General features: G+C 49.6%; 1 protein-coding gene across 1 annotated transcript in view; it reads left to right on the top strand.

The window, feature by feature from the left end:
* Positions 1–26,798, top strand: part of RERE (arginine-glutamic acid dipeptide repeats) — a 296,711-nt gene that overhangs the window by 264,904 nt on the left and 5,009 nt on the right. The window contains 11 exon segments of the mRNA XM_029579229.1: positions 10,858–11,020; positions 11,444–11,536; positions 11,909–12,093; positions 12,186–12,347; positions 13,874–13,987; positions 14,289–15,092; positions 15,094–15,566; positions 23,944–24,154; positions 24,241–24,402; positions 24,404–24,962; positions 26,341–26,415. Of these exon segments, the coding sequence (XP_029435089.1) occupies positions 10,858–11,020; positions 11,444–11,536; positions 11,909–12,093; positions 12,186–12,347; positions 13,874–13,987; positions 14,289–15,092; positions 15,094–15,566; positions 23,944–24,154; positions 24,241–24,402; positions 24,404–24,962; positions 26,341–26,415 (3,001 nt within the window).

The raw sequence follows: 26,798 nt of genomic DNA, 5'->3' as shown, positions 1-26,798 counted from the left end.
AGGATCTGCCGGGGAATGAAACAGGGCCTTGCTGGCAGATTCTGAATCCGTGCTAGAACAGGGTTGGGAGGCTGCAGTATTGCTGGCATAGTACCCTTCACTCCCTCTAGGGCGAAGGCATGGGAGAGGTTTGAAGGAGAAAATGACGGCTGAATAAAAGAAGCACGATCTAGTGATATTGGAGGCCATAGGGTAGCTAGGTAAGCGCCAACTTCCTGGAAACTAACTTGGGGCCATGCCAACAAGTATTCTGTAGTAAGGCCACATGGTTGAAGGAGGCTGGATGTTAGGGTAACACCCTCACTAGTTTTGGTTTGTTGTGGTGAAACATAGGGAAGTTGGGAGATATTGGATTAAGTATGAACTGGTAGAGAACTAATGAACCAAACAAAGCTGTCATAGATGATAAACAGTATCCTGAAGTCGGTCACTTACATAGTTGGCGACTGGGGTGTAGCCTTAGCAGTGTGGGCAGGAATAATGGAGCAGAGCAGATAGGCAAATTGGTCATTTTCTGTGTCATGTGCTGTGCCTGGGACATTAGGAGCATCTGCCTGGCTGGCTGTGCACATGTTAAGCAGACACTATAGACAGAGATTATATGTAAAAGGAATGCACCTGCAGTTAAGAGAACATAAGTGTCCAGTGCAGGTTGCAAGACCTTGCAGATCTCACCCCCCGTTCCTTTCTCCCAGCGACAGCAGTAACTTCCTTTACTCTACCTGGTAATAACGTGTTAGCATAAATCCATGCTGCACTAATATTTGTTCTTTTTAGTGTTCTGTCCAGAATGAGCCATGCTGAAGCCACAAAAAGTGAAAGTGACTGTGGCCAGAGCCTGGGGCTTCACCTTTTCAATCCTGATGCACGCTGGATGGGAGGCCCTTATCCCACACTCCACCCCCATCTGATATGAAAACGTTCTGCATGGGAGAAATTGTCAGCTGGATTTTACAAGTCCTCTGCCAGACTACTGGCTCCCTATATTTAAGGAATGTATGATCTGCCCACGCCAAAACTTATTCCAGCAGAACAATTTTTAATAGTCTTAAGAGCAAGATTTTCCTTGTGCATGGAGGAAGCCTGGATCATGCTGATCCCTGAAGAAAATTAGAACAGGCTATGGCTTTTACTGCCTTTATATGTCCAATTTTAGAAGTAAATATTTTAGGTTATGCAGAAGCATTACTGTCAGATTGGATTCAGTCCTAGGTGATGGAGATAAGGCTATTGATCTCATACAGAGAGCAAAAACTGCGAGCATTTCCCTGTGATAGGCCACGCGTGGAACATCTTGAACAATGATTGCTTAAAATATATTATTTTAGTTTCAATGTTTTGACTCTCTTTCAGCAGAGCAAACTTAGGTGGCTTACAAATGCTACAATAGTAACAAAAAGGCAAACAACTAAACAATTATTTCACCAAGTAAAGCAAAACATACCCTCGTCCTACCCCTAGTTGGAATGTTTGCAGATTTTTGCTTCTGGACTAAATTCTGTAATGAGCAAGAAGCTTGCAGGAGAGTAAAGCGGGGAAATTCTGTGCTGCTTGACTTTGAGAAAGGCACCAGGCAGGATTATCCACGTTCTTCACTTTTGTGCTAACAGAGGAGTCATTTGCACAGGTCATTAGATCTGCAGGAAGAGACATTAAGATTTTCCTTGTAATACTTTCGGCTCCACTCATTACAATGCCAAATTTAAAGAAAGAGATAAAATTGTATGTAAATGTGTCAAAAAAAAAAAAACAGAAGCCCTCAGTAACTGAAATAGATCAAAAGAATTCTCCCTTTAAATGGGCAAATCTATAAAATATCTAGCAGGGAGCATTACCGATTCTAGGTGTCTGTTCAAACATAATTAAACTAAAGTACTCTGTAACTTAAAAGGGGATCTAACTGCATAGTGAATGCTTGCAAAAAAGACCCAAGTAGTCCATCCAGTATGCTCAGCAAGTTTTTACTTTTTTTAGGGAAGTAACTGCCTCTCCGTGCAGGTTACCCCCGTGCCTTCTGTTAAGGGTAGTAACTGCCGCTCCGTGCAGGTTACCCCCGTGCCTTCTGTTAAGGGTAGTAACTGCCGCTCCGTGCAGGTTACCCCATGCCTTCTGTTAAGGGTAGTAACTGCCGCTCCGTGCAGGTTACCCCCATGTTTCTGTTAAGGGTAGTAACTGCCGCTCCGTGCAGGTTACCCCCATGTTTCTGTTAAGGGTAGTAACTGCCGCTCCGTGCAGGTTACCCCCATGTTTCTGTTAAGGGTAGTAACTGCCGCTCCGTGCAGGTTACCCCCATGTTTCTGTTAAGGGTAGTAACTGCCGCTCCGTGCAGGTTACCCCCATGTTTCTGTTAAGGGTAGTAACTGCCGCTCCGTGCAGGTTACCCCCGTGCCTTCTGTTAAGGGTAGTAACTGCCGCTCCGTGCAGGTTACCCCCATGTTTCTGTTAAGGGCAGTAACAGCCGCTCCGTGCAGGTTACCCCCGTGCCTTCTGTTAAGGGTAGTAACTGCCGCTCCGTGCAGGTTACCCCCCGTGCCTTCTGTTAAGGGCAGTAACTGCCGCTCCGTGCAGGTTACCCCGTGCCTTCTGTTAAGGGCAGTAACTGCCGCTCCGTGCAGGTTACCCCCGTGCCTTCTGTTAAGGGTAGTAACTGCCGCTCCGTGCAGGTTACCCCTGTGCCTTCTGTTAAGGGTAGTAACTGCCGCTCCGTGCAGGTTACCCCCGTGCCTTCTGTTAAGGGCAGTAACTGCCGCTCCGTGCAGGTTACCCCTGTGCCTTCTGTTAAGGGTAGTAACTGCTGCTCCGTGCAGGTTACCCCCGTGCCTTCTGTTAAGGGTAGTAACTGCCGCTCCGTGCAGGTTACCCCCATGTTTCTGTTAAGGGCAGTAACTGCCGCTCCGTGCAGGTTACCCCCCATGCCTTCTGTTAAGGGTAGTAACTGCCGCTCCGTGCGGGTTACCCCCATGTTTCTGTTAAGGGTAGTAACTGCCGCTCCGTGCAGGTTACCCCCATGTTTCTGTTAAGGGCAGTAACTGCCGCTCCGTGCAGGTTATCCCCATGTTTCTGTTAAGGGCAGTAACTGCCGCTCCGTGCAGGTTATCCCCCATGTTTCTGTTAAGGGCAGTAACTGCCGCTCCGTGCAGGTTATCCCCATGTTTCTGTTAAGGGCAGTAACTGCCGCTCCGTGCAGGTTATCCCCCATGATTCTGTTAAGGGCAGTAACTGCCGCTCCGTGCAGGTTACCCCTGTGCCTTCTGTTAAGGGTAGTAACTGCTGCTCCGTGCAGGTTACCCCCGTGCCTTCTGTTAAGGGTAGTAACTGCCGCTCCGTGCAGGTTACCCCCATGTTTCTGTTAAGGGCAGTAACTGCCGCTCCGTGCAGGTTACCCCCATGCCTTCTGTTAAGGGTAGTAACTGCCGCTCCGTGTGGGTTACCCCCATGTTTCTGTTAAGGGTAGTAACTGCCGCTCCGTGCAGGTTACCCCCATGTTTCTGTTAAGGGCAGTAACTGCCGCTCCGTGCAGGTTATCCCCCATGTTTCTGTTAAGGGTAGTAACTGCCGCTCCGTGCAGGTTATCCCCCATGTTTCTGTTAAGGGCAGTAACTGCCGCTCCGTGCAGGTTACCCCCATGTTTCTGTTAAGGGCAGTAACTGCCGCTCCGTGCAGGTTACCCCCATGTTTCTGTTAAGGGCAGTAACTGCCGCTCCGTGCAGGTTATCCCCATGTTTCTGTTAAGGGCAGTAACTGCCGCTCCGTGCGGGTTGTCCCCATGTTTCTGTTAAGGGTAGTAACTGCCGCTCCGTGCAGGTTACCTCCATGTTTCTGTTAAGGGTAGTAACTGCCGCTCCGTGCAGGTTACCCCCATGTTTCTATTAAGGGTAGTAACTGCCGCTCCGTGCAGGTTATCCCCATGTTTCTATTAAGGGTAGTAACTGCCGCTCCGTGCAGGTTATCCCCATGTTTCTATTAAGGGCAGTAACTGCCTCTCCGTGCAGGTTACCCCCATGTTTCTGTTAAGGGCAGTAACTGCCGCTCCGTGCAGGTTACCCCCATGTTTCTGTTAAGGGCAGTAACTGCCGCTCCGTGCAGGTTACCCCCATGTTTCTATTAAGGGTAGTAACTGCTGGTCCATGCATACACTCGTATCGAGATCTTCCCAGGTTACAGGAAGTATCTCCAATTTGTGGTGGGAACATCACTTCCAGTAGCGAGTGTTGCCATTTGGACTCGCGTCCGCCCCATGGGTCGTCAGAAAACACCTGGCCATGGTGGTGCTGCTCCTCCGCAGACTTGGGAGTGCATGTCTTCCTGTATCTGGATGATTGGCTGCTCTAGAGCACGTCTCAGTTAGGGGTTGTCAGGTTCATGCGCTTGATCATTCAGGTGCTGGAGTCACTAGGATTTATCCTCAAATACCCAAAGTCCCATCTCAGAGGGCCCTCACCTTGGTGACAGTTACAGCAGAGATTCAACAGAGCCAGCAGGTGTCAGCCTGGCACATGGTAAGACCACAACCGTGAGGTCACAGTGGTGCCAGGCCACGCAAAGCCTCCAGGCTTGCATCCGAGTCGCCCTGTGTTCTCTGGGACTCATTGCCCTGGTCTGGAACAGGGAATCTCATTTCGGAGTCTCCCCACTCAAATTGTCCTAAGCACAGATGCATCTACCATGGGGTGGGGAGCTCAGTACTCAGGGAATTTGGTCTGCTCAGGAATATTCCTGTCCAATCATTTCCTGCAGCTTCAGCGATCAGGTATGCACTGTAGGCTTTCGGAAATTGGCTGGTCCTGATCCAGAATGACATCCAAGGAGCCGTGTGGTACGGGAACAATCAGGGAGGCAGGGTGCCAGGGAGCGCTTCAGATCCGGACGTGGGCCCTGTCCCACAGGAAGGAGAAAGGACCCTGCCTAGTCCGCACTGTTCAAGAAATCAGGAACGCCGGGCCCTCGGCGGCTCTCAGCCCCTCTGCTATGCCAACTACATTGGCTCCCCGTTCAACTCATTTTGGTATTTGAAGCTATGCAGATGGATGAAGCTTTCTGTTTGTCAGTTTTCCTTACTGCTTACAACACTTTCTGACTTCTTCATTCCAAGATAAGGGGTGATTTGCCATTTCCTCAGTTATATTTGGTTACTTAACTGAAACTAGGAAATGAGCTTTCTCATAGGACCAACATTGTGAAATAGTTCATGAAATCGGGACAATGTTTCACAGCTCCATAAGCAATTCAGGAAGCTTTTGAGATTGTCAAAAGTCCACAGAATCAACCAGATTTATCTATAAGGGCTGAATGTTGTATGTGGTGTTTGATTTAATTTTATAATTTGTGTTTGATTATTGTAATCTGCTTAGAACTTCTGGACTAATATAAGTGGAAAATACATATTTTTAATAAATAAATCGTCTGACGTGTGTGGCAACAACTACTCTTGCACCTTTGCAAAACAGGAACCTCCCTGCGTATCCCGGGCTTTGCTCTCGCGTCCTGCGTCTCGGGACCCTCCCCGCGTATCCCGGGCTTTGCTCTCGCGTCCTGCGTCTCGGGACCCTCCCCGCGTATCCCGGGCTTTGCTCTCGCGTCCTGCGTCTCGGGACCCTCCCCGCGTATCCCGGGCTTTGCTCTCGCGTCCTTGCGTCTCGGGACCCTCCCCGCGTATCCCGGGCTTTGCTCTCGCGTCCTTGCGTCTCGGGACCCTCCCCGCGTATCCCGGGCTTTGCTCTCGCGTCCTTGCGTCTCGGGACCCTCCCCGCGTATCCCGGGCTTTGCTCTCGCGTCCTGCGTCTCGGGACCCTCCCCGCGTATCCCGGGCTTTGCTCTCGCGTCCTTGCGTCTCGGGACCCTCCCCGCGTATCCCGGGCTTTGCTCTCGCGTCCTTGCGTCTCGGGACCCTCCCCGCGTATCCCGGGCTTTGCTCTCGCGTCCTTGCGTCTCGGGACCCTCCCCGCGTATCCTGGGCTTTGCTCTCGCGTCCTTGCATCTTGGGTTCCCCTCTGGTTATCTTCTGTTTTCTTAAAATGTTGTCATTGGATTGAATTTCAGTTCTTCGTATATGAAGTGGCCTCAGTCGGTTGAACTCCCGGCTTTTTCTTCTGATGACATTGCGAACACTCGGGGAGGTGATCTTCGCTGCTTAGATATGAAGAGGGTCTTGCTGCGTTACCTTGAAGTTGCCAATGATTTCCCTGTATCGGATCATCTTTTTGTTCTCTGGAGTGGCCTGAACAGGGGTATTAAAGCCTCGAAGGCCACTATTGCCGTTGGGTCGGCGTATGTCTGTACGGGCCGCCCGGTTCCGAATGGTTTAAAGGCGCACTCTTTACGCTCTTGGGCCGAGAGCCAAGCGGTCTCTCCTCAGGAAATTTGTAGGGCAGCTGCTTGGAAATCCCTGCAGGATGTTTGGCTCCTTTGGCTGGCAGGTTCTTCGAGCGGGACTTGTCTCGGTCCCACCCTGTTTATGGAAGCTTTGGTACCTCCCAGGGTCTGGACTGATCCGGGGCCGTACAGGGAAAGGAAAATTGGTTCTTACCTGCTAAGTTTCGTTCCTGCAGTATCGCGGATCAGTCCAGATGCCCTCCTGCACTAGTTTTCCTCCGTCCGCTCGAAGTTTATTTTTTTTCCTTTTTCCAGATACCTGAATATCTAAATCCTCTCTTCTTTCTCAATTAAGGCACCAGAAGCATCTAACAGATGAATATGACAAGATATAGATATATATATAGGCTATGCAGAGCGTTGTTCCGTACAGAATTCTTTCTAATTGTTCAGTTGTTCAACTGTTTCGTTCTTGTCACTTGCTTGATCTCTAGGGAGTGTGCTATCTGCTTTGAAAGTACTTTATACTGAAGGGAAGCAGGGGAGGTTCTGTCCTATTATGGGATGCCTTTTCAGTTCTGCTCTGTCTCCATCTGCTGAGCAGGATGCACAACCCATGGACTGGACTGATCCGTGGTACTACAGGAACGAAAATTAGCAGGTAAGAACCAATCTTCCTCTTTCTCATGAGCCCTTGACTCGCAGATTGATTTTATGCCACCTTCGGGGCTAGAATTAAATTTGCCACATTAAAAAGTGTGCATTAGGCACCCAGCGATTTTCTGCATCGGGGATAATAACTGATAGCGCTCATCACATGTAAATTCCATTACATGAGGTTATGGGCTACGCAATTGTTTGGGCGCGTGTTTTGGAAGCGCTAATCTTATTGCATCAGATGCTAGCCTAATGCGTCCAAAACGCACAAACCTGTGCACTAGGCTGGGTACGGTTTATTGCATCAGTCCCAACATTTTTGTTAGTGTAGGTGTGCCTTGTGCTGGAAAAGGTTGGGAAGTGAATGCTGGTTGCGATGCTATGGGATGAGCAGAAGTGAAGCTTTAGCCATCTGCACACACTGAGCCATGCTGTGCTGTTTGAGGCGAAAGAGCACCAGACATTAAAATACTGTGTGCTGCATGCAAGTGTCCCCATTCATAAGCACAGCCCCGGAGAGACACAGCACTTAGCTCCCTGTCCCAAAATCATTTCCATTGTCTGCCAGCCTTGTACTGGAAACAGCTGCTGCCTCTCTGCAGCAGTGCAACAGACTGATTGGCCTGCGCTCATCCAATCGGTAAAGAGACAATCGGCATAGAGAGCAGCCACTAGGAGGGGACTCTGGGAACGCTGCTGGTACTGCTGATGCCATCTAGTGCCGGAAGAGAAAACTGCAAGTTTCCCTTGGTGCTGCTGAATCTCCGGGAGATGGTGTGGACATAGTTTGGCCGTGTGTTATTTTTGCTAATATTCTACATATTTCCTGTATGTACCCGAATCAGTCCAGACTGCTGTGTTTTGCCTCCCTTCCAGCAGATGGAGACAGAGAGTGATTTCTATGTTTACATTTTGTTTTTGTTTCCCCTATAGTTTTTCTCCCCTCTTGGTTTCTGCCATCTCTTCCCCTCTCCAGATGCCTCGGGGGATCTCCCTCAGTGTACCCTGCAGTGTTACTGGTTGGTTGGCAGGGGTGACTATAGTAGTGGCAGACATCTTTCCTCCTCTGTGGGAGCCCCTCGTTATTTCTGCTATTTTATATATGAAAAATAGAACTTATTTAGTGGACGTGATAGAATACTGGTCATGCCCTATCTGGGACCACCACATTCAAATGCAATGAAACGGTTTTATTTCCACAGTTCAACTTCTGCAAAATAGTGTGCTGAGCATACATTCATTTGTGTCTCCCTTCTCTGGGCCGCCTCCATCTTGCCTCTGTCTCCTTTGAGATGCGGTCTCCAGAACTGAACACAGTACTCCAGATGAGGCCTCACCGAGGACCTGTACAAGGGGATAATCACTTCCCTTTTCTTACTCTATATTCCTCTCTCCTTGCAGCCCAGCATTCTTCTGGCTTTAGCTATCGCCTTGTCACATTGCTTCACCGCCTTCAGATCTCCAGACTCTATCACCCCAAGATCCCTTTCTGGGTCCGTGCACATCAGTCTTTCACCCCCCATCACGTACATCTCTTTTGGATCCACCGCACCCCAGATGCATGACCCTGCACTTCTTGGCATTGAATCCAAGCTGCCAAGTCTTCGACCACTCTTCCAGCTTTCTTAAATCATGTCTCATTCTTTCTACTCTTCTAGTGTGTCCACTTTGTTGCAGATCTTGGTATCATCCACAAATAGACAAACTTTATCTTCTGTCCCTTCCGCGATGTCACTCACAAAGATATTGAACAGGACCGGTCCCGACACGCTTAACACTGTTCTCTCTTCAGAGTAAGTACCATTTACCATTACACGTTGTCTCCTGTCAGTCAACCAGTTTGTAATCTCCGAAACTTCTCATTTCATTCACGAGCCTCCTATGCGGGACGGTATCAAAAGCTTTGTTGAAATCCAAGTAGATCACATTGAGCGCTCTTCCTGGATCCAATTCGCTCGTCATCCAATCAAAAAAATCAATCAGATGTCTCTGACAAGACCTTCCCCTGATGAATCCATGCTGCTTCGGGACAAGCAATCCTCCTGCCTGTAGATAGGTCACTCTCCTTTCCTTCAGCAGAGTCTCCATTAATTTTCCCACCACCGAGGTGAGGCTAACCGGCCTGTGGTTTCCAATCTCCTCTCTGCTCCCGCTCTTGTGAAGCAGGATCACCACCATCGCACGTCTCCAATCTTGTGGTACTTTCCCGTTCCCAGGGATCTATTGGACAGGTCACACAGCGGTCCCACCAGCACATCTCAGAGCTCCCTCAGTATCCTGGGATGAACCTCATCAGGCCACATGGCCTTGTCCACTTTCAGCTTTCCTAGCTCTTCCCATACGTTCTCTTCTGTAAAAGGAGTTTTGTCTACTTCACCCCCCTGCAGACTTGTCAACTAGCGACAGTCCTTCTCCAGGGTCGTCTTTAGTGAACACCGAACTGAAGTATTTGTTTAATATTTCTGCCATTTCTTCCTCTCTCGCCACCCATTGATCTTTACTTTTCAATTTCACTATATCACTTTGGACCTTTCTCTGATGTATCTGATGTGCTTTACCTCTTTGGCAATCCTTTCTTCTGCCTGACTTTTAGCTTTCTTGATTTCCTTGTTTGTCTCCCTCAGTTTCATCAGATATTCTTTCCGGTGTTCCTCATTTTCAGATCCTTTATTTGCTCTTCTTCCAGCTGGCAGCGAACAAGGAACTGAATAATTTGGGATTTGGATGCAGCTGTTTTGGTTTGCAGCATGGCTGGACAGGCTAAGGATGTAATAGCCTTAGACACTGCCTGTCCAGGTAATACACCTTTTCTTTAGAAATGAAGAGCTGCCTTTTGGCACGAGTCCATGTCATGTATGCTGTCTGTCGGCAGGGGAGGCATTCACGTGTTGGCATGCCAGGCTGAGCCTCTCTACTCTGCATCCTGGAGCTATTTTATTTTGACTGGTCATGCACCTAATTTCAAGAGCTGCGGCTTGGAGACCTAAACATTGCTGACTAGAAATGAGCTGAGCAGGCAGAAAAGCATTGTTACTCGACCTGTTCATGGGAAGAGCCTTTCTTCCACAGTGAATGTGCTGTGCATGGCTGATTAATGTTACCTGCCTTCAGCCGGCTGTCTCCTTTCTTTCTCTGTTTGTCCAGCCAGAGGGATATCATGTTCCTTTGTGCTCAAGTCTCTGCCACCTCTACACTCCCCACTATGCTCTTCCTAATGTTGCCAGATTGGCCCTTTTCTCACAGAATTAGTCAGAGCCACATGAAGAAGCAAAAAAGCTGCTGCTAACACCCACAACCCTGGATGAATTTCCAATCCTCTGATCATCTCCGACGGTCAGCTCCCTGGTGAGGACATTGTCGGATGAGTCCCACTCCCTCCGTCATGTTCAGCCCTTCACCTCCATCTCTCAAGGGTGATGAGACTCTAACTGGACTCTGTTATCTGTAGCCTTAATGCTGCTAGAGGAATGAGAAGAGGAGAGCGGCCTACGTCATGTGGCAGGCGAGGGGGTGCTTATTCTGTCTGTTTTCAATCCTTCAGGCAGTGTTTCTGTGGGTGAATTCTCCCTACTCTGTCCTTTCTTCATTGGCGAGTCGTGCTATACTGGTATTCATTTATAGAAAGCTCCATGAGGAGCCCTTCACTGCTAACCTTGCACTTTTCAGGCACCCTCCATTTATAAGTCACTGAGTTTTATACCTGGATTTCTCATGTAATAGCCTTTGCACCTGATTTATTAAACCTTTTTTTTTTTTTCCCATAGACAGAATGGGATAAAAAAACAAACCTTAAGAGAGTCAGCCCCCTTAATAAATCATCGCGGTATATTCCCTGATGTATAGCAGTGCGTGTCCTCGCCTCTGACCTCTTTCTGTTCTGTTCTACAGGGAGAACTAATCACCTTCTATTACTACTGGAAGAAAACGCCCGAAGCAGCAAGTTCCCGGGCTCACCGCAGGCACCGCAGGCAGGCCGTCTTCCGCAGAATCAAAACCCGCACTGCGAGCACGCCCGTCAGCACCCCCTCCAGACCCCCGTCCAGCGAGTTCTGTGAGTGCTAGCTCTGCCAGAGGCTTAGGGGCTTATTAAATCTTAGTGATAGCACTGCTGCGGCTCCCATCTCAGCGTGCATGTGTTACTGTACCTCTTAAATGTGAGCAGGTTCCTGACATCACGTCCTCCTCTTGGTTATCCGTCAGGCATAAAATGTGAGAGCAGGACAAACCATAAAGTGGTACCGGGGTGGCTGCGAGGGGGAGAGGTTTTCTCCTATGGTAGTGGCAGAAATCAGGGGAGCCAGGGTTCAGATGCCACTGCCTCAGGTACAAATTTAGATGGTGAGCCCTCTGGGGACAGGGAAATCCCTATAGTAGCTGAGTGTAATCCGCTTTGAAGCCTCTGAAAGGCAGAATACAAATAAATACAACAGCAATACTGTTTTTCCTTCCTCTTTCCTCATATGGACTCCTGCAGTGGATTTGAGTTCAGCCAGTGAAGATGATTTTGATAGCGAGGACAGTGAGCAGGAGCTGAAGGGCTATGCCTGCCGCCACTGCTTCTCAACCAGTAAGTATGGCAGTGTTTATTCAGCCAGCAGGTGCATGCTGCTAAGATAAATACAAGTGCTCTCAGCTGCAGGGGCCGGGGAGTACTGGAAGTGGCCCAGTCCACATTAATAAAAGCAGGTTTCTTTCTGGTGTCTGTGCCTCTGGCCTGCAAGCTTTGTGGGAAGCCGTATGCAGATTCTCATGAGTGCCAGGCAGTTACTGGGGCCTGTATTTTCCTTCTGCAGGTGGGAATGAATAACTGCCAGCTGCACTGCCCAGTGTCTGCCTTGTGCAGGGACATTTCCCACCTCCCATGGGAACATTGTGGCCATGCTGTGTGTGCAGGAATCTGCTGCTTATGTTTGCCTTTCCTTTCTCCCCTTCCCACAAGCCTCCAAGGACTGGCACCACGGAGGCCGAGAGAACATCCTGTTGTGCAGCGATTGCCGCATTCACTTCAAGAAGTACGGAGAGCTGCCCCCCATCGAGAAGCCTCTTGACCCGCCCCCCTTCATGTTTAAACCTGTGAAAGAGGAGGAAGATGGGCGCATGAGGACCAGGCGGAATCGAGGCTCGGTACGCGAGGGCGGCTTTCCTGCACTTTCTTCTTTAGGTACAGATCTAGCAGGAATTATTATTGCTCAGGTGTCTCCTTTGATTTTGCACAGATGTCTACGCTGCGCAGTGGTAGAAAGAAGCAGACAGCAAGCCCCGATGGCCGCACCTCTCCTATAAACGAAGACATTCGCTCTAGTGGCCGCAACTCCCCCAGCGCTGCCAGCACTTCCAGCAATGACAGCAAAGCAGATTCCAGCAAGAAATCCAGCAAGGTGAGCGGGCTGGGCTGGGCTGGAGGCCAGTCTGAATAGCAGTGGCAGTCCAGCAAGGTGAGCGGGCTGGGCTGGAGGCCAGTCTGAATAGCAGCGGGAGTCCAGCAAGGTGAGCATGCTGGGCTGGGCTGGAGGCCAGTCTGAATAGCAGCGGGAGTCCAGCAAGGTGAGCATGCTGGGCTGGGCTGGAGGCCAGTCTGAATAGCAGCGGCAGTCCAGCAAGGTGAGCGGGCTGGGCTGGAGGCCAGTCTGAATAGCAGCGGGAGTCCAGCAAGGTGAGCATGCTGGGCTGGGCTGGAGGCCAGTCTGAATAGCAGCGGGAGTCCAGCAAGGTGAGCATGCTGGGCTGGGCTGGAGGCCAGTCTGAATAGCAGCGGGAGTCCAGCAAGGTGAGCATGCTGGGCTGGGCTGGAGGCCAGTCTGAATAGCAGCGGGAGTCCAGCAAGGTGAGCATGCTGGGCTGGGCTGGAGGCCAGTCTGAATAGCAGCGGGAGTCCAGCAAGGTGAGCATGCTGGGCTGGGCTGGAGGCCAGTCTGAATAGCAGCGGGAGTCCAGCAAGGTGAGCATGCTGGGCTGCAGGCCAGTCTGGAGAGATTTCTAGACAAAGCTGAACCCAGCCAAGCAACAACACAGCAACTGCCACTTGGTTTGTGCAGGTCGAGCACCTCTGCAAAGTTTATGCAGCTTTTTGCTGCCTTTCCTTCATGGTTTTCCTGTTGTTTGTTCTATTGCCCCTAGATAATGGCAAAAGTGGCCCGAAATCCCTCTTCTCTTTCCTGTTGCTGTAGTAACCTATGTCTGTACTTTGCTGAACTGCATTGCGCTAGACTTGCAACCCATTCCGACTTTTTCTCTTTGTGGAGTCTTTTTGAAGTCAAAAATGCATCCTTTCATTTGGCTTCTGCTGTTTTCCACCCAGAGGTGTCTTTGGAGTGTTTGTATTGTGCCGTTAAGGTGTTAATCATGGGTCAGCATGAAATCTTCCTGCTGCCTCAGGAAACGTTGTGACATCTGCATGAGGATGTCCCATTGAGTGTCAAGAAGCTTGCCATCCACCTTGCCATCTGCTGAAATCCACCCAATCTTGAGAACAAGAACCAGGGAGCCATGCAGAATTCTGCTGCTGCTCGGGCCCTGTCAGAACCAGGCCTGGGCTTTCGACAATCTCTCTTGGCTAATTTAAATTGAATGGCGGTTGCTCTTCTGTCGCATGAGACCTTAGCCAGGCATCCTTGGAAAATATTCTAGAGTGGTCTCTTGACATTATCTAGATAATGTGCGTGACTTGTCTGTGGAACTGCTGTGGTGTGAGAGCAAGTGCTACAGGTTCTGTACTCGTGATGGACAGCAGACACAGCCTTCTCAGGCCAGAGTCTGTTACATAAACACATCACTTTTAATAAAGCATTAATATTCCTTCTGCCGACAGCGCACTGCATGAGTCAGCTTCACCATGTCCCACTACAGGTCTTCCCCACTCCCAGCTCTGGGGTGACACATTCAGCTTTTGTCCCTTGTTTTATAGAAGATAAAAGAGGAGGTGGTATCTCCACTGAAGAACAGCAAACGGCAGCGAGAGAAGACCTCGTCTGACACTGAAGATCTCACTAGGACAGGCGGGAAAAAGTCCAAAACACAGGTGAGTAGTGCCTGACCTTGCCTCGCTTGTAGCAGAAGGGATAGAGGGACCTTGCAAGCTTGCTTGCATGGAAAGTGATGAGAGACCAGTGATGCAGGTCCCTTCCTCCTCCACACTCACCCCGGGATTGAGCCTAGTGTTTATGAGATTTTGTTGGGGGCGGGTTTCTATGCCCAACCTGTTGTACTAAATAGTGGAATTTGTATTCAGGTTTCAGGGCTTCTGTTACTAGTACATTTTACCTACATCTGTCTGACTCAGCCACACCTCCTGTTTTTCTCCCTTTCTCACGACTGAGCAGGAGATCAGCCGACCGAACTCCCCCTCAGAGGGTGAAGGTGAGGGCGAGAGCTCAGACAGCCGCAGTGTAAATGACGAGGGTAGCAGTGACCCCAAGGACATTGACCAGGACAATCGCAGCACTTCTCCCAGCATCCCCAGCCCTCAGGACAATGAGAGCGATTCAGACTCCTCTGCTCAGCCCCCAGCAGTGCTACAGACGCAAAATGGGCTGCCTGCTCAAGTGCCTGCTCCTGGCTCGCCAGGATCAGTGATGCTTCCAGCACAGAGTGCCCCACTGACTCCGACACAGGTCTCCTCCCCATCACTGTCTCAGCCTCCAGCACATACTCACATACAGCAAGGCCCCCAAAGACTTCCCTCACCTCACCCGACAATGCAGCCTCTGTCAGGCTCCCAGAGCCAGCCTCCAGCACCTTCCTCTTCCCAGCCACATGCGCACTCTCCTCTCCACACTCAAACTGCTCCTGCACCCCATAGCCTGCAGCCTCAGCTGCAACATGCAGCCCCTCCCCAGACATGCCAGTCTCAGGTTCCCCCACAGTCCCAGGCTGCACATCACACTACTTCCCAGCTACAACAGTCAGCACAGTCCTTGCAGCATCCACGGGAGCAGCCTTTGCCCCCTGCTCCTATGGCCATGCCCCATATCAAACCCCCACCGACTACGCCCATCTCTCAGGTACCCACTCCACAGTCCCACAAACACCCTCCCCATCTCTCTGGACCCCCGCCATTCTCCATAAACTCTAACTTGCCACCACCTCCAGCTCTTAAACCGCTAAGTTCTCTTCCAACTCATCACCCCCCCATCGGCACATCCTCCTCCCCTGCAGCTGATGCCTCAGAGCCAGCAACTTCAGACCTCTCCAGCCCAGCCCCCGATCCTGACCCAAAGCCAAAGCCTTGCACCATCGGCAAACCATCCCACCAGCGGACTCCATCAGATCCCGCCCCAGCCTCCCTTCTCACAGCACCCCTTCATTCCTGGGGGAGGACCTCCTTCCATCACATCGCAAGCATGCTCCTCTACCTCCACCCCCTCCTCCATGTCTGCAGGTCAGGCTCACTCCCCTGCCCCAACAGCCGCAGCAGCCCCCAGTGTGTCCGTGCCATCTGCAACCCCAGCCTCCAACTCCTGCACAATTCCACCTATTCAAATCAAAGAGGAGGCAGCTGATGAAACAGAGGAACCAGAAAGCCCGCCACTGCCACCGCGAAGCCCGTCTCCAGAGCCCACGGTGGTGGATACTCCCAGCCACGCCAGCCAGTCGGCCAGGTAGGAGACCTTTAGCCTGCCTCCACTCTTATTGGCTCTTACACGGCCTGATGAGCTCTTTTTCCTTTAAAAGATTGGAATTTATTCTAGGTTTATTTGCCAGATTAAAATGGGACTTTGCAACCATATAGTCTGAATTACAGTTGGTGACAATATAACCCCTTTTTTATGGTAGAAGTATAGCAGTTTCTTGCGGGCAGTGCTCCCTGTAAGCTGTGCGTCTGCATGCACTCGAATAAGTACACTTACAAGAAAAGTGGAGTGGAGTTTCAAGGAGCACTATTGATCGATCGCGTGACCGCACCGGGTGTGCTCCTTCTTAAGAAACAGCGCGGAACTAGGAAAGGTGCAGAGGACGACAACAATAATAAAAGGGATCCTGTGATGAGAGACTGCGCAGTCTAGGAATCATCAGCTCGGAAAAGAGACGGCTGAGAGGGGACAGGAAAGACGTTTATAACATCATGAGTGGGGTGGAACAGTTATGCCCACTTTCACATACTACTAGGCTAGTAAAAGGTCCAAGAAACTGACAAGTAGTAGATGTAAAGCAAATCATAGAAAGTACTTTTTTACTCCATGCACAATCAAACTGTGAAATCTGTTGCCAGAGGATGTGGTCAAGGAGACGAGCATAGCGGGGTTTAAGAGAGGTTTGGACAAGTTCATGGAGGAAAGGTGTCCATAAAGCACTATTTCCTAGTGTGTAGCCAGATGGACTCAAGACCAATGGGTTATGTGCTCTCCTGCCAGCAGATGGAGACAGAGTCAGGTTTAAAGCTGACGTCACCTTAGATACTCCCCTGCAGTGACCTCAGCCCTCCAGTATCTCTCCGTCTCCTAGCAGATGAGGACATGCTTTCCCTACACCAGCATTGGTGTTTAGCGGGATTGTAGTACTCTTTAGAAAAGGAAATTTTACCTTTCAATTGGAGAAAGCTCGAGCCCCGCTGTCCTGCGGTGATACCTTAAGGTCCCTCCGCCAGTTGAGAATTCCTGAGGTGATTTCCGAGATCCCTCAGAGGTTGCCTTGGTCCGGTACCCGGTTCCTGGCACGGACTGTGCTGCTGAAGCAGCTGAAAGGCTGCGGGTGCAGGAAGCCGAGCTCGACGGTGACAGCCAAAGCCCTCTCCCCCCGCACCCAGAGACCGTCTCTGTACTCAGCCGGTAAGTGCTGAGCCCAGGTAAGTAGGATTCCTTCCGATTCAGAGACGGAGGGGCTTCGCTAAGCCTTTCCTCCGGTCTCCTTGCTCGGCGCGTCGTACCGATGACGTTCCCAATCCCGTTGGAATAAGGAAAGGGGGCTTCCAAGCGGGTTGAGCAGTACCCCGATGGGCTAGGCCTCGCTTCAGGCTCGGTGGGCGCACAGTGTGGCAGGCTGCGGCGCTGCCATCTTGCATGCAGTTTTGAGCATTTCCATTGCCCTCCATAGCCGTCAGTATGTGCGGGCTGTGCCGGTTCTACGCACGCACTGTGTGCCTAACGTGGCGCATACTGGTGCACGTACCTGCGCGCATAGGTTTGCATATACGTTTGCTTCTACTTAACACGCACCAGTACTCGATATGTGCGCACTTTATTTCAGGCGCTAGCCGGCTGAGCGCACAGCTACAGTTTATTATGGACCCAGCAGCGAAGAAGCATAAATGACACACAGTCTCATCCGGAGTCTTTCCTATGTCAGCACTGTGAGGAGGCCCAGGGAGGGTTGGACTCACAGAACTTTTCCAAGCCCAGCTCCTCCCATGACCTTATCCGGTATCATCCCGGATCTGAGTAATCCTGGGGCTTGGGTCTACCTCAGAGGAGGGAAATTCAGCTGCACCTACTCCGGTTCCTCCTGGGTTACGTATGGACCCGTCAACCTTTTCTTAGCTGGAATTTTTGCAAGGCCTTCAAGCCTTCATACGGGCGCAGTCTGTCTCTCCTGCCCCTGTCCAGACCGAACCCCAGCAGGGAAGGCCTCACTCTCCCAGCCCTGTCAGCAGGCCTCAAGACATGCCTCGCCTCACCAAGGGTATCCATGACAGAGACCCAGACACAACGAAGGGGATGCAGATTCATTGAAGGATGGGGAAATCCCTCCAGGTTTGGAGCCATATCGGACCAAGTTACAGTTTTTCCATAGAGATGAATTGCCGGCCCAGGTTTCCCAGACTCTGAAGACTATGGGAGTCTCTGACAAAGACCCTATGACGGAACCTAAGAAGAATCCCATCCTGGTGTCTCTATGGAAAGCCTCTTGCTATTTTCCGATGCTGGAAGCCATCCAGGAGTTGATTGACCTGGAATGGGACGCACTTGGAAGCCAAGTTTTAAAGGAGGTCAGACATTGGAAGCTCTGTACCCACTGGATCTGAACATATGCCATACTGGGTCAGACCAATGGTCCATCAATCACAGTATGCTGTATTCAACAAGGCCAATCCAAGTCACAAGTACCTAGCAAGTACCCAGATATTAAATAGATCACAAGCTACTATTGCTTATTAAGTATTGCTTATTTATCCTCTAGAAACTTCTCCAAACCTTTTTTAAATCCAGTTACACTAACTGCTGTAACCACATCCTCTGGCAATGAATTTCAGAGCTTAACTCCGTGCTGACTGAAAAAGAATTGTCTTCAATTTGTTTAAATGAGCTACTTGCTAACTTGATGGAGTTTCCCCTAGTCCTCCTATTATCTGAGAGAGTAAATAACTGATTTACATTAACTTGTTCAAGTCCTTTCATGATTTGTGGACCTCTATCATATCCCCCCCACAGTCGTCTTTTCTCCAAGCTGAACAGTCCTAACCTCTTTAGCCTTTCCTCATAGAGCAGCTGTTCCATGCCCCTTATCATTTTGGTCGCCCTTCTCTGCACTTTCTCCTTTTTGAGATGCGATGACCAGAACTGCACACAGTATTCAAGGTGCAGTCTCACCATGGAGCAATAGATAGAGGCATTATGACATAATTCCTAACATTGTTTGCTTTTTTGATTGCCAAAGCACACTGGGGCGATGATTTCAATGTATTATCCACTATGATGCCTAGATCTCTTTCCTGGGTGGTAGCTCCTAATATGGAACCTAACATTGTGTAACTACAGCAAGGGTTATTTTTCCCTATATGCATCACCTTGCACTTATCCACATTAAATTTCATCTGCCATTTGGATGCCCAATCTTCCAGTCTTGCAAGGAACCTGCAATTCATCACAATCCACTTGAGATATAACTACTCTGCATAATTTTGTGTCATCTGCATGTTGATCACCTCACTCATCATACCCCTTTCCAAATCATTTATAAATATATTAAAAAGCACCGATCTAAGTACATATGTCCCTGAGGCACTCCACTGTTTACCTTTTTCCACTGTGAATACTGATCATTTAATCCTACTCTCTGTTTTCGGTCTTTTAACCAACTTGTAATCCACAAAAGGACATCAACTCCTATCCCATGACTTTTTAGTTTTCTTAGAAGCCTCTCATGCGGGACTTTGTCAAACGCCTTCTGAAAATCCAAATACACCACATTTACTGGTTCACCTTTGTCCACGTTTATTCATCCCTTCAAAAAATGTAGGAGATGTGTGAGGCAAGTCTTCCTTTGGATAAAATCCATGCTAGCTGTGTCCCATCAAACCATGTCAATCTAAAAGTTTTGTGATTTTATTCTTTATAACAGTTTCCACGATTTTTCCCGGCACTAAAGTCAGGCTCACTGGTTTATGGTTTCCCGGATCACCCCTGGATCCCTTTTTAAATATAGGGGTTACATTGACCATCTTCCAGTCGTCAGATACATTGGATGATTTTAATGACAGGTTACACATTTTTACTAATAGGTCTGAAATTTCATTTTTTTAGTTCATTCAGAATCCTGGGGTGTATACCATCTGGTCCAGGTGATTTACTACTCTTCATTTTGTCAATAAGGCCTACCACATCTTCCAGGTTCACCATGATTTGGTTCAGTTGATCTGAATCATCACTTATGAAAACTTTGTCAGGAACGGGTATCTTTCCAATATCCTCTTCAGTAAACACTGAAGCAAAGAAATCATTTAATCTTTTCATGATGGCCTTTTCTTTAAGTGCCCCTTTAACCCCTTGATCATCCAATGGTCCAACTGACTCCCTTGCAGGCTTTCTGCTTCAGATATATTTTTAAAGGTTTTTATTGTGAGTTTTTGCCTCTATGGCCACCATCTTTTCAAATTTTTTCTTAGTTTAGCGCTAGAGCCGTGGATTTACATACTGTCCCCCTTACAGTCATCAATTCAAATTTGATCGTATTATGATCACTACTGTTACCTCTCTCACCAAATCCTGCGCTTCACTGAGAATTAGATCTAAAATTGTTCCCTTTCTCGTTGGCTCCTGAACCAATTGCTCCATAAAACTGTCATTTATTCCATCCAGGAACTTTATCACTCTAGCATGCCCTGATGTTTCAATTACCCAGTCAATATTGGGGTAATTGAATCCAAATCCAAAAGTGCAGAGTATAGACTTTTGTATGTCCTGATCAAAGGAGAATTTCAAACAATTGATGTGAATGCAATTTATAATTTTATTGCGGCAACTCCACTGCATAATACTATCACGGCAAAATAATTTTCAAGGTGCCCCAACACGGTCCCGTGTTTCGCCGGTGGCTGCATCGGGGGGACCAACAAGGAATTCATACAATTTTGGTGCGGAAGATTCAAAAAATGGCAGGGAGTGATTGAATGGCAGGGAGTGATTGAATTCTCCCATTATTACTGCATTACCAGTTTAGTTAGCTTCCCTAATTTCTCTTAGCATTTCACTGTCCGTCTCACCATTTTGGCCATATGGACAGCCAGAGAACACCTGCGTTTCCCCAAAGTGGACACCCTGGTCTGCGCCGTTTCGAAGCAAACAACTATGCTAGTGGAGGGAGGAGTGGCCTTAAAGGATGCGCATGATAGGCGGTTGGAATCCATTCTTAAACAAGCCTTTGACGCAACAGCAATGGCACTACAGATTGCTTCTTGTGGCCTAGTGGCTCGCTCGTGCCTGCTTCTCTTGATAGAGTAAGATAACTCAGGAGCGCCTTCCAGAGAGGCTATGGATCCTGCCACTGCTTTTTTTAGCAGATACGGGCTCTGACCTAGTCCGTACCTTGGCCAGAGGAGTGGCCTCAGTGGTGGCGGCCAGAAGACAGCTGTGGCTGTGGAATTGGTCAGCAGACGCAACCTCCAAGGCGCAAACATTACAAAGATGCCCTTTAAGGGATCCCTCCTATTTGGTAGCGAATTGGAAAAGCTGGCCAGTAAGTGGGGTGAATCTCCAGTGCCTTGGCTACCGGAAGATGATAGGAGGAGGTTGCAGCGCCCCTCGCCTATGAGGGGTCGGGCCAGGTGCTCCCAGCGCTTTCAGCCCTACAGGAACTAGTCATTTCAGCCATCTCGGTCCTTGGGAAGGTCTCAGTCCTTTCGGAGTCGACAACCAAAAAGAGGGGCCGATTTGAGTTCAGGTTCGGCCCGAACTTCCCAATGATGTTTTGATGACCCATCCACAAGATGAGGAGATAGGGGGTTGACTATCCCTCTTCTACCAGTAGTGGGTTGAGATCACATTGGACAAATGGATACTGGATATCATACAAGATGGATATGCTCTGGAGTTTCTCAGCATCCCTCGGGACATATTCATGATGTCTCCGTGCCACTCCCAGCACGAGAAGCTGGCAGTGGGAATTACCTTGACAAGGCTCCTCAATTTGATTGCTATAATTCCAGTACCTACACCCCAGGAAAATACAGGGTGCTATTCCATCTATTTCATTGAACCCAAGAAGGAGGATTCCTTTTTGCCCTATCCTGGACCTCAAGAGCATCAACCTTCATCTACGAGTAATTCATTTCTACATGGAAATGCTATGCTCTGTCATAATGGCTGTACAACTGGGAGAATTCTTAACCTCCCTGGACCTCACTGAGGCCTACCTTCACATTCCAATCCAAGACCACCAGTGTTTCCTATGCTTTGTGGTGCTAGGCTACCATTAGCAGTTCCGGGTGCTGCCCTTCGACCTGGCAACACCGCCCCCAGACGTTTTCCAAAATTATGGTGGTCGTGGCGGCGGCACTGAGGAAAGAAGGAATCCTGGTGCACCCATACTAGGACGACTGGTTGATCCAGGCGAAGTCAGTGGAAGAGAGTCTCCGGGTGACCAGTACCAGTACCTGCTTCAGGAGCTCAGTTGGGTCGTAAACATGGACAAAAGCAGTCTCAAGCCCTCGCAGTCCTTGGAATATTTGGGAGTCTGGTTTGACACCAAGCAGGGCAAGGTCTTCCTCACAAATAAGGAAGTTGATGTCCCAAATGTGTCGGTTGATGAAGTCAGTATGCCCCAAGATGTGGAGCTATCTTCAGTCCTCAGTTTGGCGTCGACCCTGGAGGTAGTACCATGGGGGAGGGCACACATGCAACCACTTCAACGCTCCCTGCTGTCACGTTGGAACCCGCTGTCCCAAGACTAATCAATTTGCCTCCACCTACCTATGGAAGTATGTTCTCGGCTCCAGTGGTGGCTACAGGAAGCAGGGCAAGGGTGCAACCCTGTCACCCTCCAAACTGGTTGGTCCTTACAACAGACAGCCTCCTTTTTGACAGAAGCGGCGGCTGTCAGTGGCTTTGACAGCCGACGCTCAATTTTACCAGTGTCTATTCTCGAACCCGCTGACAGGGCTCGGAAACCAGACACCGACTAAATTGAGCGTCTGTCTTCCAACCTGCGCCACGGGCAGATTGTTGATTTTTTATTTTTGGGGCCTCCGACGTAATATCGCCATGATATTAAATCAGCGGGTGCACAGAAAAGCAGTTTTTTCTGCTTTTCTGTGCACTTTCCCGGTGCCGGCAGAAATTAACGTCTACCTTTGGGCAGGCATTAATTTCTGAGAGTAAAATGTGTGGTTTGGCTGCACATTTTGCTTTCTGTATCGCGCGGGAATTACTAATAGGCCCATCAATGTGCATCTGCATGTTGCGAGCGCTATTAGTTTCGGGGGGGTTGGACGTGCGTTTTCCATGCGCTATTACCCCTTACTGTATAAGGGGTAAAGCTAGCACATCGAAAATGCGCGGCCAAACGGGGGCTGCGCTCGGGCTGAGCGCACTTTACTGCATCGGCCCGATAGATAGTAAAGGGAAATCTTGCCTTACAAATCTGTTAGATTTTTCTGAAGGGGGGGGGGTTAACAAACAAATGGACAAGGATGAACTGGACTTGCAGAAGGCGTTTGACAAAGTCCCTCAGGAAAACAAAATCATGGAAGAGGAGGCAGGGTCCAGCTGTGAAAAGACAGGAAGCAGAGAGCAGGACTGAATGCCTCGAGGATCTGTACTGGGACCGGTCCTTTTCAATGCATTTATGAATGATCTGGTAAAGGGAGCGACGAGCGAGGTGATTAAAGGTGCAGGTGATAAAGAATTTTGCAAAATTGTTAGGAATTTCAAGAAGATTTTGCAAGACTGGGGGGGTGGGTGTCTAAATGCAAAGTGGTGCACGCAGGGAAAAAGAATCCAGACTGGAGGTACACGATGCTGGGTTCTGTATTAGGACCTTGGAGTCATTGTGGACAATACTTTAAATCCTCAGCAAATAGAATGTTAGGCATTCTAAGGAAAGGAATAGAAAATAAATCAGAATCCGTGCTGCGATCACATCTTGAGCATTCTGTGCAATTCTGGTCGCCGCGTTTCAAAAAAGACGCTATGGAACTAGAAAAGTTCCGAAAAGGGCAACCAAAATACAGGAGATTTGGTAGAGATCTATAAAATCTTGAGTGGGTGGAATAGGTAAATAGGTGGACGGTTATTTACCCTTTCAAATAAAATAATAATGAACAAGAACTAGGGGGCACCCCATGAAGCTAATCGATAGCAGATTTGAAACAAATTGAAGACAGTATTTTTTACCCAGTGCACAATTAAACTGCTGCCAGAGGACGTGGTGAAAGCAGTTAGCGTAGCTGGGTTTAAAAAGGGTTTGGACAAATTTCTAGAGGAAAAGTGTATAAACTATTAGCCTTGTAGATTTGGGAAAGCCATTGCTTATCCCTGGTTATTCTTTGGGATGCTCCTGGGTACTTGTGGCCTGAATTGGCCGCTGTTGGAGACAGGATGGTGTGCTCGATGAGCCTTTGATCTGATCCAGCATGATATATGTTACATTCTTAAGGCTTAGCGAGGGTTTAGAGGTGCTGATCTCTTCTTGAGAGAGAGGTGAATCTGCTTTTGGCATAATTGGTGGAAGTCCTCTGCTATGCAGCTGAATGTCGTAAACAAACGCTGTTCTGGACCTGTTTGGGGTGACACCTGCTGAACAGTTTTTTTTTTTTGCCTCTTCCAGGTTCTACAAACACCTGGACCGTGGTTACAACTCCTGCGCGAGAACCGATCTCTACTTCATGCCACTAGCAGGATCAAAACTCGCCAAGAAAAGGGAGGAGGCAATTGAGAAGGCCAAGCGAGAAGCAGAGCAGAAAGCTCGAGAAGAACGGGAACGGGAGAAGGAGAAGGAGAAAGAGAGGGAGCGAGAGAGAGAAGCAGAGAGAGCCACGGTACGTTCCTGCCTCCTGGGTCATTGCAGGGTGTTTGAGAGGGACCTGTACCTAACCGCATGCTTCCTATCTCTCCTGTGCAGCAGAAAGCTTCTGGCTCATCTCACGACGGACGTCTCGGGGAGGCCCAGCTGAGCGGACCGGCACACATCAGAGCTTCCTTTGAGCCTCCACCTACAACTATTGCCGCAGTTCCGCCCTATATTGGGCCAGACACGCCCGCTCTCCGGACTCTGAGCGAGTATGCCCCGCTCCCACGTCATGTCGCCCACGAATCGCAACCATCCTTTCTTCGTTCCACTGAACCCCAATGACCCCCTGCTGGCTTACCACATGCCTGGTTTGTATAATGTGGACCCTACCATTCGGGAGCGGGAGTTGCGGGAGCGAGAGATTCGGGAAAGGGAGATCCGAGAGCGGGAACTGCGGGAGAGGATGAAGCCGGGCTTTGAGGTGAAACCGCCAGAGCTGGACTCGTTGCATCCTGCTGCCAACCCAATGGAACATTTTGCCAGGCATGGTGCTCTGACCATCCCCCCAACAGCAGGACCTCACCCCTTTGCCTCCTTTCACCCCGGTTTGAATCCCCTGGAACGAGAGAGACTGGCACTGGCGGGGCCCCAGCTGCGGCCTGAAATGACGTATCCTGAGAGACTAGCTGCAGAGCGGATACATGCTGAGCGTATGGCATCGCTGACAAACGATCCCTTGGCACGGCTCCAGATGTTCAACGTGACTCCTCATCACCACCAGCACTCGCACATACACTCACACCTGCACCTTCATCAACAGGACCCGCTGCATCAAGGTGAGCCTGGGCAGCCATGCATCCAGTCCTCCTCAGGCCGGGTGCGCTACCGTTTTGCTGTGATCACTCCCAGTTGGCATCCACCAGCACCTTCTGGGGTATGAATGGCATTTCCATAAATAGCAGGGGCATTGCAGCAGGACTGGAAGCATTTTCTATTTAAACGTCCCTTCACAGTTAGATTCTGTCAGCACGGCTTGCTCTCTGACTGGGTTGGATATTTGTATCTGGTCCTGTGAGACCCAGTCCAGCCTAGGACTGCTGACGGTGGACACTAAGCATTGGCAAGTTTACTGTGACAGGACAAGACAGAAAAGGTTATCGTGCAGTCTGAAATCAGTCAGGCCCTGCCTAGCCCTGAACTGCAGGGAATTCTCAGAGTGACCCAGAGCAGCCAGGGTTCAAATCCCGCTGCTGGTGCTGCCCCAGCTACAAACTTAGATTGTAAGCCCTCCGGGGTAGGGACCCCCACCTACTCTACCTGAAATGTACATTTGCGGTTCTGTTGGAGCTGGCATGTTGAGGTTCTCACAGCTGATGATGCGATTGCTTCTCTAATCCCTGCAGGCAGTCTTTGCTGGGCACCCTGCCCCTTTATATGTGCGAGTTCCCTGTTAGGACCCCATCTAAGACTGCACCATTGCTACCCTTAAGCTGGCCAGCAGATGTTGCTGTTTATGTGGCCAAGAGTCTCCTCTCCTACAGATGCTAGTGCCGTCTGTCCTGAAGAGCAAAGGTCCTTCTCAGGGCATGACCCAAACAGCCCTGCTGCATGCACTTGGTTCTGGTGCCTGCTCCATGTGACATCCCCTGACATTGGTGCTTAGAGAATGTGAAGCGTTTTTATACGCCGTCAGCGATCCTGGAAGCAGAGGCTCGAATCTGTGCTGTGCTGGACAGGATGGTAGAAGGCAGCTGGTGCCAGGCTGTGTGAGATGCTCTGTTGTGCTGTGCACATTGAGGGGTGAAAGGTTATGAGTCTGGATGTTTGCCATTGAGAGAGCTTGGGATCCAGGGCATGCTAGAGTCCCGGGAGGAGATGGTGGCGTCAGGTTTCCAGGCTCTGGGGGACAGGAGGTACGTTCTGCTTGCATTCTTCAGCTAAAGATAGCAGCATGGCTTAACGGAGGGAAGGATATTTCTGATTAGCGACAGACTGAGTGGCAGTTCTTACCTTCAGACCTATCCAGCGCTCCTGAGAATTCAGAGGAGGCATTAGTCAGTCAACATGAGAGCAAATGTAAAGTCTGTCGCCCAGTGAACAGCAAAGACCGATGCATTGAATAAAGTTAAAAGGGCATTTGAAAGAATTGAATGTGACTACATCTGTGTGCATCTGTAAGCAATAGAAGCATCTTATGCTATTGTATGTTTTCAGTAGACTGCTGCTGTAACGCTAAGGCGTGGCCAGGCGTGGCTGAAAGCGGCACATGTGTTCCAGTCCACTTTCCTGGTAAATAAATAACATGAATTTACAAGGCATGGAGGGCGCTGGGGATTGGGGAGGGGGCCAGAGTGGGGGCTAGCTGAGAGAAACACAGGGGGTGTGGAGAATTTCTCCATCTTGTGCTCGGTGAGCGCATCCTTTCCTTGGGGGTTGTCATGTTTATCCGTGCTTGACCACCACTGCTCCAGAAGCTATGGGACATGGTTAGTGTAACGAGTGTGTGCTGGTGGTGGTGGTCCAAGTGGCTGAGAGGCCTGTGAGAATGAGGTGCTGCCTCCCTCCTCTCCTGTCATTCAGCAGAAACCCCTCTCGGAGGTAGTGAGCACACAGTAAACATCAGTCCCAGTGGATTAAGTTAGATTTGCACTGAGGAGGAGAAATGGGAAGGC

This window comes from Rhinatrema bivittatum, chromosome 15 (assembly GCF_901001135.1).
Source record: "Rhinatrema bivittatum chromosome 15, aRhiBiv1.1, whole genome shotgun sequence".
In the NCBI taxonomy this organism is placed as follows: domain Eukaryota; kingdom Metazoa; phylum Chordata; class Amphibia; order Gymnophiona; family Rhinatrematidae; genus Rhinatrema; species Rhinatrema bivittatum.
Note: the sequence above shows the minus strand (reverse complement) of the source record. Positions and strands in the feature narration are given on the sequence as shown.